General features: G+C 38.5%; 1 protein-coding gene across 9 annotated transcripts; it reads right to left on the bottom strand.

Annotated features, from left to right (window-relative positions):
- Nucleotides 1-7,362: 7,362 nt before the first annotated feature.
- On the bottom strand, nucleotides 7,363-18,774 carry LOC131303656 (agamous-like MADS-box protein AGL29). 9 transcript variants are annotated; one of them, XR_009192121.1, is made up of 4 exons: nucleotides 18,649-18,748; nucleotides 8,692-8,782; nucleotides 8,114-8,238; nucleotides 7,363-7,783 (listed from the first exon to the last, which is right to left on the bottom strand). XR_009192121.1 is itself a non-coding variant. In XM_058330615.1 (2 exons), the coding sequence occupies exon 1, from the start codon at nucleotides 14,748-14,750 to the stop codon at nucleotides 14,181-14,183; it is 570 nt and encodes a 189-aa protein (XP_058186598.1). In that variant the 5' UTR covers nucleotides 14,751-16,354; the 3' UTR covers nucleotides 8,350-8,782; nucleotides 10,406-14,180. The 9 variants fall into 9 exon arrangements, 4 of the variants coding, with proteins under 4 accessions (XP_058186598.1, XP_058186599.1, XP_058186601.1 ...); XR_009192120.1 differs by having other exon boundaries at nucleotides 7,377-7,783; nucleotides 8,114-8,774; nucleotides 18,649-18,741; XR_009192119.1 differs by having other exon boundaries at nucleotides 7,378-7,783; nucleotides 8,114-8,842; nucleotides 18,649-18,742.
- Between the last annotated feature and the right edge of the window lie 905 nt (nucleotides 18,775-19,679).

The raw sequence follows: 19,679 nt of genomic DNA, 5'->3' as shown, positions 1-19,679 counted from the left end.
TGGCTTGACCAAGCGGTGCCCAGATGGAGCTTTATTGCGTGGATAGCTATCTTGGGACGATTGTCTACCAAAGACAGATTAGTAAGCTAGGGTATGGAGGTCTCTCCTCAATGCTCTCTCTGCCAAAATGGGATGGAGTCTCATACACATCTCTTCTTTGAATGTTGTTTTTCTTCTGCGATTTAGCGACAAATTTTAGCTCGGAATGGTTTGGATAGGCCTCTTCTACCACTATCTCAAGAGTTGGAATGAGCTGCCCAGAATAGGGAGGGTAAAAGTTTTCGAGATACAATTTATAAGTTGTCATTAGCAGCTTCCATTTATGTTTTATGGTGGGAGCGAAATCTTAGGATCTTCCAAAACAAATCCAAGGATGTGAATGGGGTGATTTCCGAAATTTTCAACTCGGTTAGAGCTAAAGCAAGCTCTTGGTCTACCATCAAGTTTTCTGCCCAGAATCGTCAGATTTGTGATACTTGGTTGTTGGACTCTAGTATTTTTGCACTTAACAATTCTGTGCATGTTGCCTAGTTGTCTTAGGCCGGCTGTAGGCTTTGTTGCTTTTGTTGTTCTGGGCGAATGCCCCTTTGTTCTTTTTGCGCTTTTGGTGGTTTAATAAAATTTGCTTACCAAAAAAAAAAAACTTCATAAGCATATACGATTGGTTTCTTTACATTAATTTTATGAAAGTGGACGTCATTAGATACTAGTGTACTCAGACCCGGCACTGAAATTTTCGAGGCCCTAAGCGGAATTTAAAAATGGGGCCTCTCATTTTATAATATATTTATTAGTTGCTCAATGTAAGAAACAAGCTAGCCTTGTGGCTCAAAGGCTAAGTGGTTGTACCGCCTATAAGTTCCTAAGGTTGTGGGTTCGAGACTCCAAAGCTTGGTTCTAGCAACTTTTTGTTGCACAGATTCCAAAACTTTGCGATAAAAAATGAAGCAGCAAGGGATCAAACTTAGGATCCCGTGCCCCATACATGCACATCTTACCATCAAGCTACATTAACCTTCTTGAAAAATTGTTCAAACATGTACCATATATTATATTCTACCATTTTGAGGGGCCCTATCATTTAGCCCAAAACGGAAGGTCCTAGGTGGTCGCCCAGGGTAGGGCCAACTGAGTATGCTACAGCGTATACAATTGATGCATGTTTCTTTACGTTTGTAAGAAGGACATGGTCGCATCCTTTGCACTGCATAACAATATACGTAAGTTCTACTTGCAGTATTCGGAGTCCAAATAACATTTTTATTAACTGTTCTTTCGTCATGAGTACTGAGTTGAATGTTTACATTTTTCTAGTAAGTAATCTGCTAAATTTATGCAAGTATAATTTCGTTAATTGTCGCAAATTAGCAGTCAAAATATACTATTACTACAGCGTAACGGGAACAAACAAGATGTCTCGCTAGTTTTATTCAAAACTTTCTGTAAAAGATTGTTTCTAATTTTTTTCTACCTCTCTCAACTATTTTAGTTTTTAGGCTCCGTTTGATTGGATGTAAAATATTTTTGCCAAAAATATTTTACATAGTTTCCGATGTTTGGTTGTTGAATGTGGTGGCCTCGGTTACTAGCTCGGTAACCTTGCCTAGTCACCGTTAACCGAGGTCTTGTAAAGAACCAGTCCGCAAGTTAATACAAGTGGTGGACCGCGATGTATCATCCGGTTGATCACTCGGTATCAAGCCTTCTGTGCCTGCTTCGGTAATTATCGACAACATGCAATATCTGTATGGATGTTCCTGAAGCCTCCTAAGAGAGTTAGTTACACCAGAGGGGGTCGAGAGGATTACGTGGCAAATGTAATCATTATGATCAGATCTGATCATTTGCTCCGTAACCGTTTCGCTTCTTTCGTCATATATGATGTCACTTGAGGCGGTTACCCAAGCGTATCCTTCACGCGCTAGCTTGAAGACCAAGCGACCAAGCAAACCTAGGTCTATAAATACATAGGGATACTCATCTTTGAGAGGTATGTCATTCTTCCCTAACCCTAGATCTATATCTTCCCCTGAGATCTAACTTGATCGTCGGAGGGTCACTGGGCTACCCCAGCTCTAGTGACTTGTTGCAGGTCCAGAGGCAGAAGAACGGATCAACGGAGAGAGAATCCAAGCCCAGGTCAAGGTCCCGTCAAATCGAACCCCCACACTAAAAATTCTGAAAAATGAACTTTTTGGGAAAATCTTTTACAACTTTGGGTGTAAAACGATTTACCGCCAAAAGCCCCATAAGTTATTTTACCCGATCATCTCTGCTGGACTAGTTGTGCCCCAGTGAAGAATTCTATTCTTCTATTGCATGGCAACGTGAACACATTTGCAAAAGCTTTGCAATGGAGGATTCTCTCTAAAAAATAAAAAATAAATGAAGTCTCTCTCTACCCACGTGCACCAAGCTAGGGCAGAAATGTTCTTCATCTCTCTACTTGCTTTTCCTCCAAGTGCCCAATGCGTAGGACAAGTAGACGAGTTATTGATTTGTGAAAATAAATTTTGACTTCAATCAAACACCGGAAAATAATTGAAATTTTTCATTTTTCATTTTTCATGTAAAATGTTTTACATGGAAAATATTTTCAATTGTAAAACATTTTACGTCCAACCAAATGGAGCCTTAGTGCTTCACTAAATTTTTATCCCTTCCTCATCTCATCCCATCGGAGGATGAACCTAGGGGTGGCAAGGGACGACTATCACCCACAGCCACAAGTATAGGAAAAATCAAATTGGATACAAATAATTTTCTAAATATTTTAAATACATAAAAATTGATTTTTAAAAAATCTTCTAATACCTGCCACCCTCATAATTCGTAAGTATATACTTACGCCCCATACCATGTTGAAAACTTTGCCGGTCATCCTGAGATTTCATAGCACATCTATCACACACACACAGGTACATATGGATACATCTAGACATTCGAACACCCACGATGAATTCATGACAAGGTTTGAAGCATTATTAGTATTAAAATAGGAAATCAGTGAGTAAGCGATACAAGAAAATCTAGGTAGTCACTATGTTATTAATGAAGTTTTTACTCAAAATTCATACTTAGGGGATGCGTTTGAATTAACTTTAGTAGTGGATAAATTTTATAGAATTTTCTTATGACACGAACTTTTGTTAGTTTTTCATCACTAACTTTTTGAATTATTTATTCATCTCAACAAGTAGAGTATGACAAAATTTTCTTAAAAAGTTACAAGCCCATGCCTAAGAGCACAAGAGCGAAATTTCGAAATAGATTCCCCACCTGATAGGAGAATCTACTCTTAACGTCAAGAAATATGCACATAGATTAGGCAGCACAACGACGGCTTCTGGGGCTATCCGAGGGGGAAGAGATTTTAAAAAGGAAACATCAAGCATTAACCGAGGGGAAAGAGAGTTTTCATACAAGCGTCGTGATGAGCAGAGGAAGTAAAGTTTCTCTTGGAACCAAGTGTCCGTGAACCACCACCACCGGTTGCTCTCCGGAGTGCATGTCTCGCAACCACCGTCGCCATTTTGCTCTTTGACACGCCCACTACTTCAACAACTTACCTTCGGTGGTTGGAACTTGGAAGTCCAAACCAGTCTAGTCTTCCACACAATTCCAAAGCCTTACCGCCTACAGTTTTGCCTCTATATATAGCACCATCATAACGAATATGCTCGGCATTCCTGGAGGGAATGCAGAGCATATATCGCATAACAACTGAATGTAGTGAAGGAGTGTCTTCACGTGCACACACACACAAGAGAGTCCGAGTCCGAGAGTCAAACCAACCCCTTCCCAAAAAGCTCACAAACCGAAGGTATCCTAGCCAGCCCGAAGGGCCGAAGGGACCGATTTCCGACTCCCAAGAAACCCAAGCCCCTCTTCTAGAGCTGTCGGAACCCTCTAAGAAGTGGCACGCGGTATCATTTTCGTAGGGTATGGAATGAATCTATTCATTGCAAACCAGGAACTGAGCAACAAGGCCAGGAAGCGCTCAGCTGAAAACGGTGAAACAAGTCTGCGGTAGTTTAAAACTGGAATTGGCACAATATCTTGAAGTGGCCGGGATGCCATGGTGGAGTACACCTTCCAGCATTAAGAATGATGTTTGGGACGTAGTGCCGGTGACTTCATGACTTGACGACTCAAAGTCGAGCAGAAACTTTAAGCCGTATACAGCGGCCAGGTGGCTGTCAACTTTTACAACTATTTGCCCTCCAAGTCCAATTCATGAATCTTCAAATAGGAAGCTTTGCCGCCTAATCTCTGCCTGCCCTTAGTGAAATCCTGGTAATTCGTTGCTGAAACTGCTGCACAGTGGCGGAGCAATGATTTAACTAAGGGGGTGACACTGTTCATAAGTGTTCCCTAGTGCATTTTTTTTGGTAATGTAGAGTGTTTCAGGGCAGCTTGTGTGCAACTAATTCCTACATTCTCTCACACAACCGTTGTAGGGGTAAGGTGGCTCCAAGAATTGTTGCACGTATCTCGGACTAATTTCTACATTCCCTCCCACAGCCATTGTGGGGGTGAGGTGGCTCCAAAAATTGCTACTAAAAAGAATTAAACCTGAGACCTAAGGAATGAACAAACTTAATTTTAAGTCGTAAGCTAAGACCACTTGGCTAACCCCATTGGGGTTTCACTAGAATAGGTTACATCATGTTGTTGGTAGCAATACAAAGAGAAAAGTTAAAGGTAAAATCAGACTTTATCTTGGCCTTTATGTTTTTTTTTAAGAATGATTTTAAGGCTCGATTCAACTATTTTGTGGTGTTTTAAATGAAAGTCACTGATTTATTGTTTTTATGAGCCGAATTGTGTATTTTTTTTTCCCTATATTTCATCGGGTAAGTGAAAAATCAAGTTATTCAGTTACCGATAAGTACCTACTCAACTAACTTTAATTAGTGTAAAATTAATTATTTTTCTTGGAACCGAGGGTGGCATGTGCAATGCCAGCCCAACCCCAAGGCCCAAGAGGCCGGGGCCTCGAGCATCCCAAAAATTCCAAATTTTAGGGGCACTCCAATATTTTTACTACTTAGGTTTGAGTAGGACTTTTTTGATATTTTTGCTTCTAGAAATGCAACACGAGTACTCCCTCCGTCCCTTATTTAGAGTCTACTATTCCATTTTTGGTTGTCCCTTCATAAATGTCTATTTTGTAAGAGTTAGTGGGTAAAAGTTGGTGCATTATCTATTTTGACCCTAAAAGTATATTCCATTTTGAAAAGTTAGTGAGTAAAAGTGTAATGATGATGGGTAAGTAGAGGAAAAAGTTGATGTAAAAGGTATAATGATAATGTCTTTTTAATAAGTTGAAGTTACGAAGCAAGACACTTAAAAAGGGACGGAGGCAGTAATATTCAAGTGATACTCATGCGTTCTTGAGATATAATATGTATTTGCCTATTTGGAGATTTTGTATTTTGTGTTCGTAACTTCGTAAGTAATGATTAGTAGAACTTTATATTGGTTTAGCTTTCTCGTATTGTGATTGTTGCTATAAAAATTGTTATATATTAAGGGCACACTTTTTTTAAGGGCCAACTTTTTTTATTAAGTCTTAGGCACTAAAAAATCTTGGACCGGTCCTAGGCACGTGCCACCCCCATATACCTCGGCCACCCCTGGATACAAGATACTTTTTTCAGAAGGGGTGACTTGAGCGAATGATACTTTTGTGCAATCATGGTGCTAAAATTGCACAGAAACATAATTACATGCACTTTTTGGGTAGAGCTGACCTGAGGTGCCCAATTGCATCCTTTTCATCACATTCCCTGATTAATAATTCTACAACTACACCCATTTTACACACCCAAATGCACACCCATACACACACACAAGTGTGTGGGCTCCACACACACTAGAGTGTCTCTAGTGTGTGTGGAGCCCACACACTTGTGTGGGTGTGTGTGTGGGTGTGCATTTGGGTGTGTAAAATGGGTGTGGTCCTAGAACTACTCTTTGTTGATAACTTGGATCAGATCATGCAAAACTTCACTTACCGTTCGGCTAAATAAGCCAAGTGACTTATTTTTTTTGTCCTTATTCAATTTTTTTTTTGCATTTGTTAGTTTTTCGTCAATTTTTTGGAGATTATTGCTTCGTCATGACGAAAGGAATCTAAAAAGTAAAAAATTACGATCGAAACCTATTTTTTTAAAATAAAAACAAAAATAAGCCAATAAGTCAATTTTTTCGTCTTTATTCAAAAAAAAAAGGATTTCGATCGTAATTTTTTACTTTTTAGATTTCTCTTGTCATGAAGAAACAATAATCCCCAAAAAATTGACAAAAAACTAATAAATACGAAAAAAATTTGAATAAAGATAAAAAATTAAGCTAAGTGGCTTATTTAGCCGAATGGCTATTCTACCCCCGCAATCGAGGTCAACATCACGTCAACACACATCTTCCTGTGGGGTGGGTATGATGTAATTTCGCAAACTTTTGTGATGCTTTACATCTTCCCGTTCTGGTTTTCCGAGTCTTTTGTTTTTCTGAGAAATAATAAAAAAAATTTTTTTGGTAAGTAAAATAAAAACAATTAGTTTACATGACTTCCTTATTTGCCTTATTCCCCCCTCCTATTCTCATCTTGTTGGGGAACCCTATTCCCTTGGATTTTGTTCTTTTGTTCCCACCTCATTTTTTGTTGCAACTTTCTTGCAACTCCCTCGTTTGAAATAAGAATATTATATTTCTTCTACTTGCGAAACTTTCATCCTGATCAAATGGATGCGAGGAAAAAAACTGCATTTTTTTTTCCCTTGATATACAAATGAGTTGAAGTGGGACTTAAAAAATGAAAAAAAAAATACGGAGGGGATCAGATGACCATGAGCCGCAATTTGACGGGATCTTTCCATTTTCCTCTCTCTTCTTCAGCAGTTAATTCATTTCATCCATCCAGTTATTTCAATTTTTTAAAGCTAATTTGATTTGAACTTCCCATTTTGTTGGCTAATCTTGGCCAAATATTACCGAGAGTGGAAAGCTAAAAGGAATCAACGTGTATGTTTACTGGAGTACTTTGCAGTATTGTAGGGCAATATATCTGGTTGATGGAATGCACCAAAATTGACTTGTTGATATAGATGTCACATCAACCTAATTTTGTTGCATGGTCAAACTTCTCAACGTAGTCTACAATATGAGCAGTTTAGATCACTATTTGTGAGTTCAAAACGGGCACACGATGACCCAAAACTGGACCAAAATGGAGGATAAAAACCCACATAATAGAGGAAAGGAAATTGGACGGAATACTCGTTCATTCCCTTGGGTGAACTAGCTCCTACACACAAAGCTGGACCAATTACTTCTACAATTATAATTCACTACAAAAAAACGTGCATTTTTTGGATAAAAAATAAAGTACGGCAATAGTTCAGTCATAATCTTCCGAATTTCTTCGCACCAATTTAAAAACTTCAACAAATACACCCAAGGACTTTATTTTTCTTCCAAAACTACAAATCTTTTCGTAATGAACTGTAATTTTGAGACGGTGGGAGTATCATTTTGAATCACTTTTGATCACTCCCTCGATCACCTTACCCCTGTTGTCACGAAGTATGGCCCCACCACTACTCTTTGGATCCCTGAATCACAGTTATCCTTGACAAATCCTGCTGGACTGGCCCTCCTTGTGGCCCGTGGTGAACCCGCTGGAACTTCTCCGAAGCCAGTTAAGTTTCTTTATCACTACAACAACAGGATCCACTGGATAAAATCATTTCTACTCTTTCAAAAGATAACCTAGCCCCTATACAATAATGAACAATTTCATAAGAAGATATTCTGAATGGGAATTAACAACAAATCGGGTTCCAAAGGGGAATGCAATGGTCATGCAACGAGCTTGAAAAATATGATAAAAGATGGTGCACGAAGTTATTCCTACCGTCTTTAAAAGAACGAAGAAGACACTAGAAGGAGGACACCTGAAAATTGATCACACCGAGATGTCACTAGAACTATGTTGTAACGAACGCTATGAACGCAAGCTAAGATAGAGAAATTGAAAACTAAACAAATTCCTAACAAACTAGAAGTACTTCTAGGATAGAAGTAGCATATGTCGGAAGTAATTTACTCGTGCATAGGTGCAGTTCCTGTAAATTCTCCAAGTTAAGTTGTGCTTTCGGCTTCTCAGCATTAGGCGTCTCTTCTTGCTTTACATAGGTCAAAAGTCATCGTTTGATTGCTAAGACCCAAAACCTGCGAGAGCTTGTTGCCAGTAGGAATAAAATTTTCTTTTCTTTAAGTGCAAACAGAATAAAAGATTCGAGAACGGATTAACCGAGGGAAAAAAATATCAAGGAATAGCGATGAAAATAACCAAGCTTTCTATTACATTTCCTATCAAAATTTAACTATTTCCTCCACAAAGACCAAAACATAGAATTTAAACTGTAACCTTCTCCAAGTACAAGATGCATGTAACATAAAAGGTTAACTCATGCAACCAGTAAAGGAAAACATGCATAGACACTAACAAAATGGAAACTCCAACAAAATTAACCCACTAATTTGACCCCAGACAAGCTCTAATCCCATTGACACTTGTTATCCCATCAAACGATCCGTAAAGCCACAATGAGAATCAAGACAGAGAGAATCCGTAAGCTATGAGCATTATCCTTGTATGTGTCCTCTACAAATTTACTTAACTATTTCGCGAGCTTCATATTTGTATGCGTCCACTGCACCGCAGCTTTCAACGATTGACTTAATCATTGCATGAAATCTTATATCTGCAAGTCTGTAACAACATATGATCAAGAGCAGCACATCATATCATCTAGCAATGGATTAGCTCAATCTACATAGAACAGTCAACAAACATATCACAAACAAATGGGAGAAACAATGTAACAGCTAAGGCTTAATGAGATTGGAGAAGATCAGAGATCTCATTTTCCATTGGTTGCATTACAAGATTTTTGTAAGTGCTTACTTGTGATCAGCCGAAAGTTGAAATATTAAAAAAAAATAGGAGGTGAAAATCACCGGAAAGAAAAAAATGAAAGTGGGAGAAGATAAATCTTAGTCGAGAAGCACTCCTGATAAAAGGTTCATCTTGTGGAGGGCCTGGAACAAATAGTTGGAGAAAAGATGACTCAACCAAAATGTAACAAAGTAACACACACACAAAGCAGGGAGGCATGCAACCAAGTGAAACAGCGAGCTATTCACCATTAGGTTGTTGCTTTTCACAAGGCAAACAAGCACTATTGTCTTCTCACAAAGCGGCAAAACTCAGAGCACTTATTGTTTGGCCAACCTTGCGTTGATATAGGTTTAAGTGTTTCATAAGCCAAAGCTTCATGCCCCGTGCTAATCCTAAAAGTGCTATTACTAACTTCAACTAGCTATTCAACAACTCAACCAAAGGAAATCTTGTCCCAACTATTTGGAGTCTGCTTCATTGATCCTGTCTTTCATTATTTATATCAATCCAATTATAGCAGTTGTACTATGCTACCACATTCTAATTAATTATTATCCCAGATAGAAGAAGTACAACTTGAAACAAATGTAAACTAGAATAGCATATTTACAAGATTTGTTAAATATATATGTTCTCGCAGACATAATCTAACCGCATATAGATTGGATTCTTTTCAAACCTTTATTTCTTCTTTCCAAAAGTAGCCTCCTTTTTTTTGGTTGTACAGAAGTACAAAATGATAACTACAACCTCATAAAAGAACAAGGAACAAACTCGTTTGACTGGTCAAAGAGGTCGGTTTAATCTTCAGAGTTTTTTTCCCAGGACAAGTTCTTCACCATCCTGAAATTGTTTAGGAGGGAAGGAAAGTAGGGTTTCTTTGGAGAGAAATTTAGAGGAGGATTATGAGCTAACTTCATCGTTTCTAGGAGCTTATGTATTGTGTACTAAATATGGTACTCCAATATCCCCATTACTTCACACTCTATAATCTATTCATGATCTTCTTGATCTTTTAAACAAGTTGTTGACATATTCTCTCTAGCTGAACATAAAAATTGGATAAAGGAGATAAAAGTCCAATTTTACAAAGAGTACCAGAGAAATTTATCAGTGTCGTGAGATGATTCTTGACCATTCAAAATATTCTAAGCAGCTTGATTAGTTGAGTTACAGTTAAAGCAAGTGTTAACTAGGAGTACACAAATTATCTGATTAACAATGCTCATCATAAGGTGACATTGTGTATAGAGATTCTCCAGATAGCTCAACTAATCATTCCCATAATAGGTTTCAAGAACAATTCGTGAGCAAGGACAAACACATCTTGTATTAATAATGTTAAGAGGTAGTAGATCTATCTAAAATTCAAACTTTTCAATTAACCAAGTCTTCAGACACACAAAAAAATGAATTTACAATGAGAAAAGGTACCATATTATCCTTTTGGCTAGTAAGTTGTAACCAAGCTTCACCGTAATAGCCAAGTTCATTACCAATATCAGCAGGAGATTAAGAATATCAGAAAAAAGCCAAGCAAGTACTAGCATTGTGATAATCAGTTAGTTCAAGTCTTAAGTTATCAGAATCGACTCCTCATGAGAACTGCTATATTAACTAGAGACTCTTTATGAGAACAACTCTTAGGATAAGTTCCTGAATGGTAAAGGAAATATCTCAAAGTCATCAGATAATTCAATTAATCACATTAACATGCGTGATTGTCTCCAAGCAAACATATTCCATTGTTAGTCAAATATATCGTTGTATAACTAACATGGTATTAATGAAGAAGGTTAAATGTAAATCTAGTAATGCATAGACCTGATATTGATTGGACAATACCCCACCGAGCTACTTCCATAAGTATAATAACTAGTGGTCTTACCAGTTTTAGAACTTTCTTTACATGCAGGAGTAGGTGGGTCCTGAATTTTGAACTTGGGAAACTCCAATAAGAAGTGGTGTTCACAATGTCAAAGAATGTGAACTTGAAGGAAAATAAATGCCAGTAAATAAGCTAAAATTGGGTAGGAAAAAAACTCAAGCAACAAGGCCATATGCAACATAATTTCCCTGCTGATGGATAAAATGGATCCAGACATTTGTCATAAAGGACCATTATTTGTGGAACCTAAGAGTATACTGATGCTTCCTGGACAGTTAAGGAAGATTTTGAAGCTTAGACAGGTGGCTTAATCTTGGATACAGTAGAAATTTGGTGATGGGTCATCTAATTTTATGTGGATGGAGAATTGGCACTCTCTTGGCCACTCTACCAAAGATTTGGTGAAACAATTGTCTACCCACTTAGGGAGTTCCTTGCAAGCTAAAGTGGATCAACTATCCTCAAGGAGTTTGGAGGTAGCCTGAGGCAAGGAATGCTATTGCTTCAGCAATTATTGAGCAAGCTCCCCCTGATTTCCTCCCTAATCCTACTCAGCAACATAGTGACATATGGTCGGTTACTGTTAGGGTAACGATACAGCAAAATCAGCCTTGAATGCCCTTACACAAATTCATCCTGCCGTTCCACAGGCAAAAGTTGATTGGTATTATCCTCACAATATGCCCAGGTGGCCTTCATTCAGTGACTAGCTATTTTAGGAACAGTATCTACAGCACTAGAAGATTTTTCCAGTTGATGATTGTGTTTTGTGGGTTGGTGAGTGAATCCCACAGCCAACTATCTTTGATGTCATTTGCAGCCCCAGATATGGAAGCACATGCTGGGAAGGAATGGGGAGAACAGACTTGTTCATTATCGTATGGATGAAAAAGTGGAATGCATTATCACGGCATGAAGAAGTGGAATGGATTAAAGTACAGAAAGGAGGTAAAGCTTTGCAAAATATGGTATGCATATCGATTGTCTTCAATGTTACTGTGTATTATATTTGGCTAGAGAGGATGTGTAGAATCTTAAAGCATAAGGCTGTGGAACTAAGGGTTGTAACTGCTACTGTTGAAGGGTATTTGAGGTCCTGCATCTCTTCTTTGAAAAATCAGGTTCCCTAATAATCCGTAAAAAACCCTAACAGTATGAATGGGAAACACTAATTAAAACTATCTGCAAAAACTATGCAAGCAATCAATCGCACAACGCAGAGATATACATGGAAAACTCCAGAATGGGTTAAAACCCACGGGAAGGAATCAAGTCACTATAATCATTGTACAGTTACAGATATACCAATCCCAACAAAGTAAATTCTCACAAGTATCACCAGTCGAATCACACGTACACCACACCCACTGATCTTGATCACCAATGGCCTTGAGTCCACAAGCCCTCCGATAGACTTCACGGATATCCCCCTTAGCAATAACTCTCAAAAAACAGTCGCCTCAATTTTTTTTCTTCTTCTGCCACTTTTCTTTTTCTAAACATGAGTAGCTATAATGTGGCTAACCTTTCTTTTGCCGTCACTTTTCCTTTTATAAGGTTATATACTTATATTCCAAACCTAGGAAGGAAAGGACAAGTCTGTATATAGACTTCTTTTTTTACGTAGCTTTTCATTTTAAAAGACATAAAGTGTCGATTAATAATCAGATTGATCCCTCCATCGATCCGTCTTGGCCAAAAATCTATCTCGCTGTAGTCGACCTCCTTTTTAATCCGAAAATGCTCACTCTCGATTACAAAAAGCAATGACTCCTTCCACTCTAATTCTATACAGACTCTCTAACCTATAATAATAATAATAAAATTACAACTTAGATATAAAATTTGTGTTTTGTCATACGGAATTGCCAATACAACGAGACTTCGAAATTTGGTCCTTACATTCTTGAAGAGGCCTGTCTAGAGCCAATACCAACAAGCTGTTGTGTGAAGATTGGCAAATTACAGAAACAATTTTCTGCCCTTTGAGACTTTGTTCTCAGTGAGTATATGGTTTCGGTGGCAGTTATAGTTGGGTAAGTGTTTGGTTGGCCCAGTTTAGGCTTGGTTTTGTCTTGCTTATTTTTTTAATTGTTGTGGTTGGGGTTTGGTGCCTGGGGTATGCCCCTTAGAACCTATATGGGCTCTACCAAACTGGGACAAGACATAGAGGGAGATGTTTTTTTTGTTGATAATGAATTAAGTTACCAAAAAAATCTTAAGCCTAGATGAGGTTTCTGTGAATGATACAAAACATACCTAATACTTTTCTAACATCCCAATCAAAAAAAAAAAAGAAAGAATCAACACTATGTCAGTTTTCGCGTTTTTTTTGTTCTTTTGCTTTTGCACAGGAACCCCATGATTTTCAGGTTCACCCAAACCAATAATATACATTTCTTAGAGGGTGCATATAGGGGGAAAAGAACTACATTTACAAGAGACAAATAAGCCTCTAATACAATTGCACACTCAACTCATAAGCATCCCAAAAGAATGAATACAGCAACTATCCTAAAATGACAACATCAATTCTTGTATAGAAAGACCATTTCAATGCCATTGAATGTCTTTGATTGGCAAGTAAATACAAGCATAGTGTCCATTACTGCATGCCATGAATGCAAAAGCAAATAGGAGTCATAAAATTTCAAACTGAAAGCAATTAGGTGAAACTGGTTTGCCATCAGTATGGTGTGTGCACAATGAAGATAAAATGATAACATCTCTCTGTTCACTGCATGTACTACGTTGGTAAAGTTCTTTATTGTGACTTCAATATACTCTGAAGTGCTAGGTAAAAGCAGTGTTGAGAGTCAAGGTCATGTGGTGGAGTATCAAGTATCCAAACTCCCATAGCCATTAGATTTTTAAACAGTTTGACATGCATAGAAGTGCTTTCCTAGTAGAACAATAACACAAAGAAAGGAAAACATTTTTCCTAATGGAAACAACTATTTAACAAGAAACTCTATTCAACAAAATCAGTCAACACGCATGATAAAGGGCACAATGAAATCACTGAGTAATTCAACGTCTAATAAAGTAGAAAAAGGAAAGCGTTTTTTATTGAATTGCAAACTGAAGACTTAAAGATAAACACCTAAGGGGACCTGGAGATATCTATAATCAACAGCCCAACAAGAAAGAAATGATAGCTGGTCAGATAGGCGAACCAAGAGACCAACTAATCATATGGTACATAAACAAAGACAACTAATAGAAATAAACAGCTAGGTCAAACCCTCCCCAACTGATTTATTCAGAAACAGCCATATATGCTGGCATGCTGGTATGGAGGACAAAGGAAGCTTAAATCTCCTATGTTGTAGCGACATTGAGATCAATTTCTCTAGCATAATTTGGTGGAGCTAATGTCAGAGCAGATCCCATAAGGGAAAGCTCATTAACTCTCTCGGCAATTTTTTCCCTCAGTTCTTCCATACGCCTCTTGGATTCCATGAGCTGATCCAAGCTGAGCTCATAAACAGGGACATCAAACCAGGAAGGCTTCTGGCAAGTCGTGCCCTGTAAATCGAGCTCCTTGGCGCGGATTTTCTCCACGTCCAGGAGCTTGCACAATTCAGTATACTGTTGGTGGAGTTTTGAACAAATAGATCCGTGAGGATCCTGATCTCCATTAACTTCCATTGGGCTTTGGCAAAGGAACCTTTGGATTATTGTGTTAACACAACCATTTCCAAAGGAGAATGGTTTCCCACTTGGTGAGAAAACCACAATCGCAATGTTACAACCCGTCAAGGTGCAAATCTCACTTGCCTTCTTGAAGAGGCCAAATCGGCGCTTTGAGAAGGCAACTTGACGAGCCTGTTTCGACTCAATCAACTGGATTTCAATCTTTCGACGACCTGCAGTCCTTTTCCTCGCCATGGAAAAATATCAAGAAGACTAGTTGAGTTTCCTTGGAGAGATTTAGGAGAGAACGACCTTAATTTATAGCATGACCGTAACCTATTTCTTTCCATACAACCCCATTGATGTTTCCTTCCCCATTACGCATCGTCTTTCAAATTATGAGAATCTCACCGACGTAAATGTACATTTATTGACATTTGGATTAGTTAGTTGGCAAATTAAATCTCCAACTTACCGTTAAAGGTGTAAGTGCATTATTAAGTCTAGTCTTACCAAAATTGTCACCCACTTACACACCCACACTCACGTGAGAAGTGGGTCCCGCACACACTAGACACCTCTAGTGTGTGTGTTTGGGCGGAGTTTTAGAATTATTGATAATATAACTGGAATGGACACAGACACGGACACGAAGATGCTGACACAACAATTTTAGAAAATGCATAATGTAGTGGACCGGAGGGCAGGTCCTCAATCAGGACCGCCTGAATGGGCCCAGAACGGACTAACCTGACAGCTAAGGACACAGAGGTCCCCTTGGGCTGCTCCACTCATGACCATACGACAGGTTAAGGCGCCGGGTCAAAACTGCAGTGAGATCAGAGGCATGCCGGTATGGAGCGATTCAGTCTGACACCTGTATGGTCTTACCACGTTGCTCGGTAGTGCAACATATTGTGGTACGGTATACGGCAACTGTACAATTCGGTCACGTGTCGTGGTCCCTTGCCATACGCAGCACTATACTCAGCGATTGTCAGGTGACTGGCACCAATCTGGTCTTGCCACGTGGCAATGTCATGCAACGTACAATGACACATTATATGAGAGTCATACATTCCGGCCACATGGCGTGGTCCCTTGTCGTACAACAACATAAATAATCAGCGATTGTCAGGTCAGGTCATGTGGCACTAGTCTGGTATGGTCACGTGGCACAGCATTATGTCAACAAGTTCTCACTCGTCCCACCATCTGGGTGGCATTTAGGCAAGGAAGTGGTTGTCTGTGACATCACCTTGGCACGGGGATGACACATGCTCCACCTTGGCCTCGAAGGCAAGGCGCTCCCTCAAATAGCACAGTGATAAACTCTCATAGGTATGCCTTCTTCTCCTTGTCTAAGCTCTGTGTTTTCCTTCTCTCAAGCAGGCATTAACTTAGCCATCGGAGTGCCATCCGGCCACCTTCGGCCAGTGGGGCTCCAACTGGTTGCTTCTCTTGTATAACCCATCCAAACCACGAGAGATCCAGAGAAGGGGAGATCCGACCAGAGTGAACACCATCCCACACATAATCCATGTTGAAATCCATTGTGAAACGACACGTTAAATTCATATTTTAGTGTGTTCATTTAATCATAGTTTCATATTTCTATTCAAAGGTCATGAATGAGTGTATAATAAAACGCTAAGTTAAATTTTGAAACCTATATGCCATAGCTTCTCTACCTCAATATCATCCACATATAATTATCTTCCATAAAATATGGTAAAAACTAAAACATACATTATTTAAGTATACTTCCATTAGCTCATGCATCTCAGGTGGCATATGTGACCTAATTATAACATAAAATCGAAAAAATAAAAAGTTTAAAGGAAGAGGGCCCAGAACAGACTAACTGTACGACAGGTTAAGGAGTCGGGTCGGGTCAAAGCGCAGTGAGATCATAGGCACGCCAGTACAGAGAGATCAAAGGCATGTCGGTAGAACTTTGCTAGCACCACACCCAAACACACATAACAACCATGTCATTGTATATCTTTTTCATTTCATGCCTTGCCTTCCACTAGCTTTCACTTCAAAACTAAAATAGCATGACGTTGTTGCTATTGGTTTCCAATATCATGTCGGCTCATGGACACTTTACCTACATAAACCACGTTCAAGCTTGGTTTTAAAGCTTGCTTTAAGACAACATGAGCTTGAGCACCTAAGATTAGCTTCTATGAGCTCGAGCACAAGGGCATACAGGGACAAATGTACAGTAACCCATAACTCTACAGTATTTTGTCTAGCACATAATAAAAGACATGATGTCGTAGGTCAAAGCTTTCAATTATGAACTAAAGCTAATTTTTCTCCATGGCTATATTTTTCCACAAGTTCCAAAATCCTATATTTGTTGCTTCTTTTTTCCACTTTATGAAACACTAGGTTATAGTTTATATCTTTACTTTGGCACAACTTTTGAAATTTCGCACACTTCTTTTGCTTCTCATTAAAGTGAAGTTTCCAAGCTAACATAGGAGATAGTATGCATAAACCGGAATTCATCTACTTAGTTATTTTGTAGAAAATTCAACTCATTAGGCAATCTTGTTGGGTGCTGATAGGTCAAGACCGACGATAAAACTGAATTCCGCTTTGCTCAGGCATGTACCTGCTCAGACCACACATGGCCGAGCACAAGGAGTCGCAATGGGTAACAGACCTACAACCCTAAAGGGATTCCAAGCGTGTAAGGACTCCTTCACACCACCCAACGTCTCTACTACTTAAGCAATTATGATGGTCAAGGCTATTGGACCCATTAAGTGCCAACCTTATCTGCATCCCTAAGTCCAAGGGACTTGATCTTAATGGGATTGTACCTTGAATGCCTTTATAAACACCCCAATATCACTAGGCAGCTACTTCTGTTATCGGACTACTTGAGTACATTCTACTTCTCTCTACCATAAATCAACTAACTTAGGCATCGAAGGGGTCTTGGTTGGCACCACACATGTTTCTAGTTCTTGCTTGCAGGTTCGGCAATCGAAGGCATCCAAAACCGATTCATTAGGTGAAAATCGAAAAATCATGTTTTTCACCAACAGAGACCATATTTTGTTGCGAATGAACAAGATATCAAGGAATCTTCTACACGTTGAATCCTAAATATCGATATGGGGTATTCCCGCATAAAAAGAGAATCTTTTGTTACGATAGAAGAAGAAATGTGGATCATTCAAGAATCAAGGTCAATATGCTTTATAAAACAATGATTTCAATGAAACTTCTATGAAGTGATTTGAAGGAATTCAACCATCATCTTGATTGTCAAGTGTCCAAACTACTTCATGCATTAGAAGAATCCATGAAAGTTGTGACTAGGGTTAGGCTTTACTACTTATGAAAACTGTAATTTTGAGAGACTCGGACTCCCAAAAAGAACGGATATCACATGTCTCACACTTAATTGTAAAATAGTAAGGAGAATAATAACTTGACACGACTAGATAATTCCATTAAGTTTGTTGACAAGTGCAATGACATAAAATCAAACCAAGCACTAAAGTAGATTGCTAGCAGATTTATTAATATCTGTTTCCTAAGGACAAAACACAGTGAGTTAATTTACCAAAACCTGATAACCTGTATTATAATTTCAAAACTTGTTGCCATGTAGAATCACACTAAGTTTTGGGATACAAATTTAGGGATACCCAACAAGAGGCGGTGTTCTTGCTGTCAATGGTGTCTAGAACCGTCCGATGCCACGGACACAGACATAAGTGCATAGATCCAAACCCAGTTATGTCTGGAACTGGTTCACACATCAAACGATTCCAGAAAAGTCGGTGTCCGGTTCTACGCACTTTCATCTGTGTCCGTAGCATTTTTGTATGAGATATCTAGTTTACACTAACGACATATGATGTAATTAAACTGGGGATGCGTGCATTAACACTAAAGAAATCAAGACCTTGAAAGATGAAGTTTCTACTTTCTAAGTAAGTACTCCTAAATGCATACACTAATGCATATCTAATCTCAAATCCATTTCGACTGCCAATACACTAATGAAAATTAGGGTTTTCAAAAGTAAATAACAGGGGGGAAAAAAGAAAAGAAAAGAAAAAGAACAACAACAATGAAAAACAAGAAGTGATTATCGATTGCTATATAACCAAATTTTCTGTACCACATATCGAATCCGTTGTGAAAGCAGTTTCCACGGCGACGTACCACTGCCTGAGAAGTTGGCCACTGCCTGAGCTTTTTTTTCTGGGTCGTTGTTTGTTTTAGCGAAATTCATTTTTGCCTATTTAATATTTTGTCCTGTATAGTAAACTTTTTAAGTGTTTTTTTTTTTTCCCCCATTTTTCGATATCTGTTTTTGTGAAATTTTAGTTTCATTTATCTACTTTTTCACCAAAAATTTTTTATGTGTTTTTTCAATTTATATCTTTCTGCAAAATTTATTTTCATTTATTTAGGTTTTTGAACAATATTATAATTTTGAAATTTTGAACAAATAGAGAGAGAAAAAGTAAGATAACAAAAAAAAGCCAAAATTTTATTATTTTTATATTTGTTGGAGGAGATGGTTGTTCAGCCACCTCCACAACACATTCTCCATTTTGTATTGTAGGAATTTTAGTCGTTTGGATAATATTAGATAACGAATTTTTGATGAAATCATTTTCAAAACTTAATCATGGAGGCACAATTTGAGAATCGATAAGTAGCTTTTGCATTCTAATATTGTGTATGGATAGAAAGTCAAAATTACCCTCAATATTTTCATGCAATTACTTCCCTTACTATTACTAATCAAGGATAACATCATTAAAAAAATGGAGCTTTGGCTAGGAGTCCATAGTATAGGGGTTTATACAATAATAAAGACATCAAAAATTTTCGTACAGGTTCTAGGACATTTGGCTTCCACCTTACAAAAATACCCTTATAGAAGAATGGAAGTAGAAACCGCCCACCCTTTGTATGATTACAGGCGCAATTACATTGTGTCCCATGCTTGCTATATGCACTCGAATCAAACGGAGCTTTAGAACAGCTCATGAATCAACGACGAGGCGGCTACGACATCTAATCGTCTGTGGTCTGGAGTCTTCGTCGACGTGGCGACGGCAAAGCTGTTCTTCGCCGGAGAGGAAGAGTAGCTCAACCGGAAAAGCTGTATTTGTAACATGAACGATTCATCGCCGGAGG

The sequence above is a fragment of the Rhododendron vialii genome, chromosome 10a (assembly GCF_030253575.1).
Source record: "Rhododendron vialii isolate Sample 1 chromosome 10a, ASM3025357v1".
Classification (NCBI taxonomy): Eukaryota; Viridiplantae; Streptophyta; class Magnoliopsida; order Ericales; family Ericaceae; genus Rhododendron; species Rhododendron vialii.
Note: the sequence above shows the minus strand (reverse complement) of the source record. Positions and strands in the feature narration are given on the sequence as shown.

What these genes read in the sequence shown, in the direction of transcription:
- LOC131303656 (XM_058330615.1), bottom strand. Translation starts at nt 14,750, where the DNA reads ATGGCGAGGAAAAGGACTGCAGGTCGTCGAAAGATTGAAATCCAGTTG.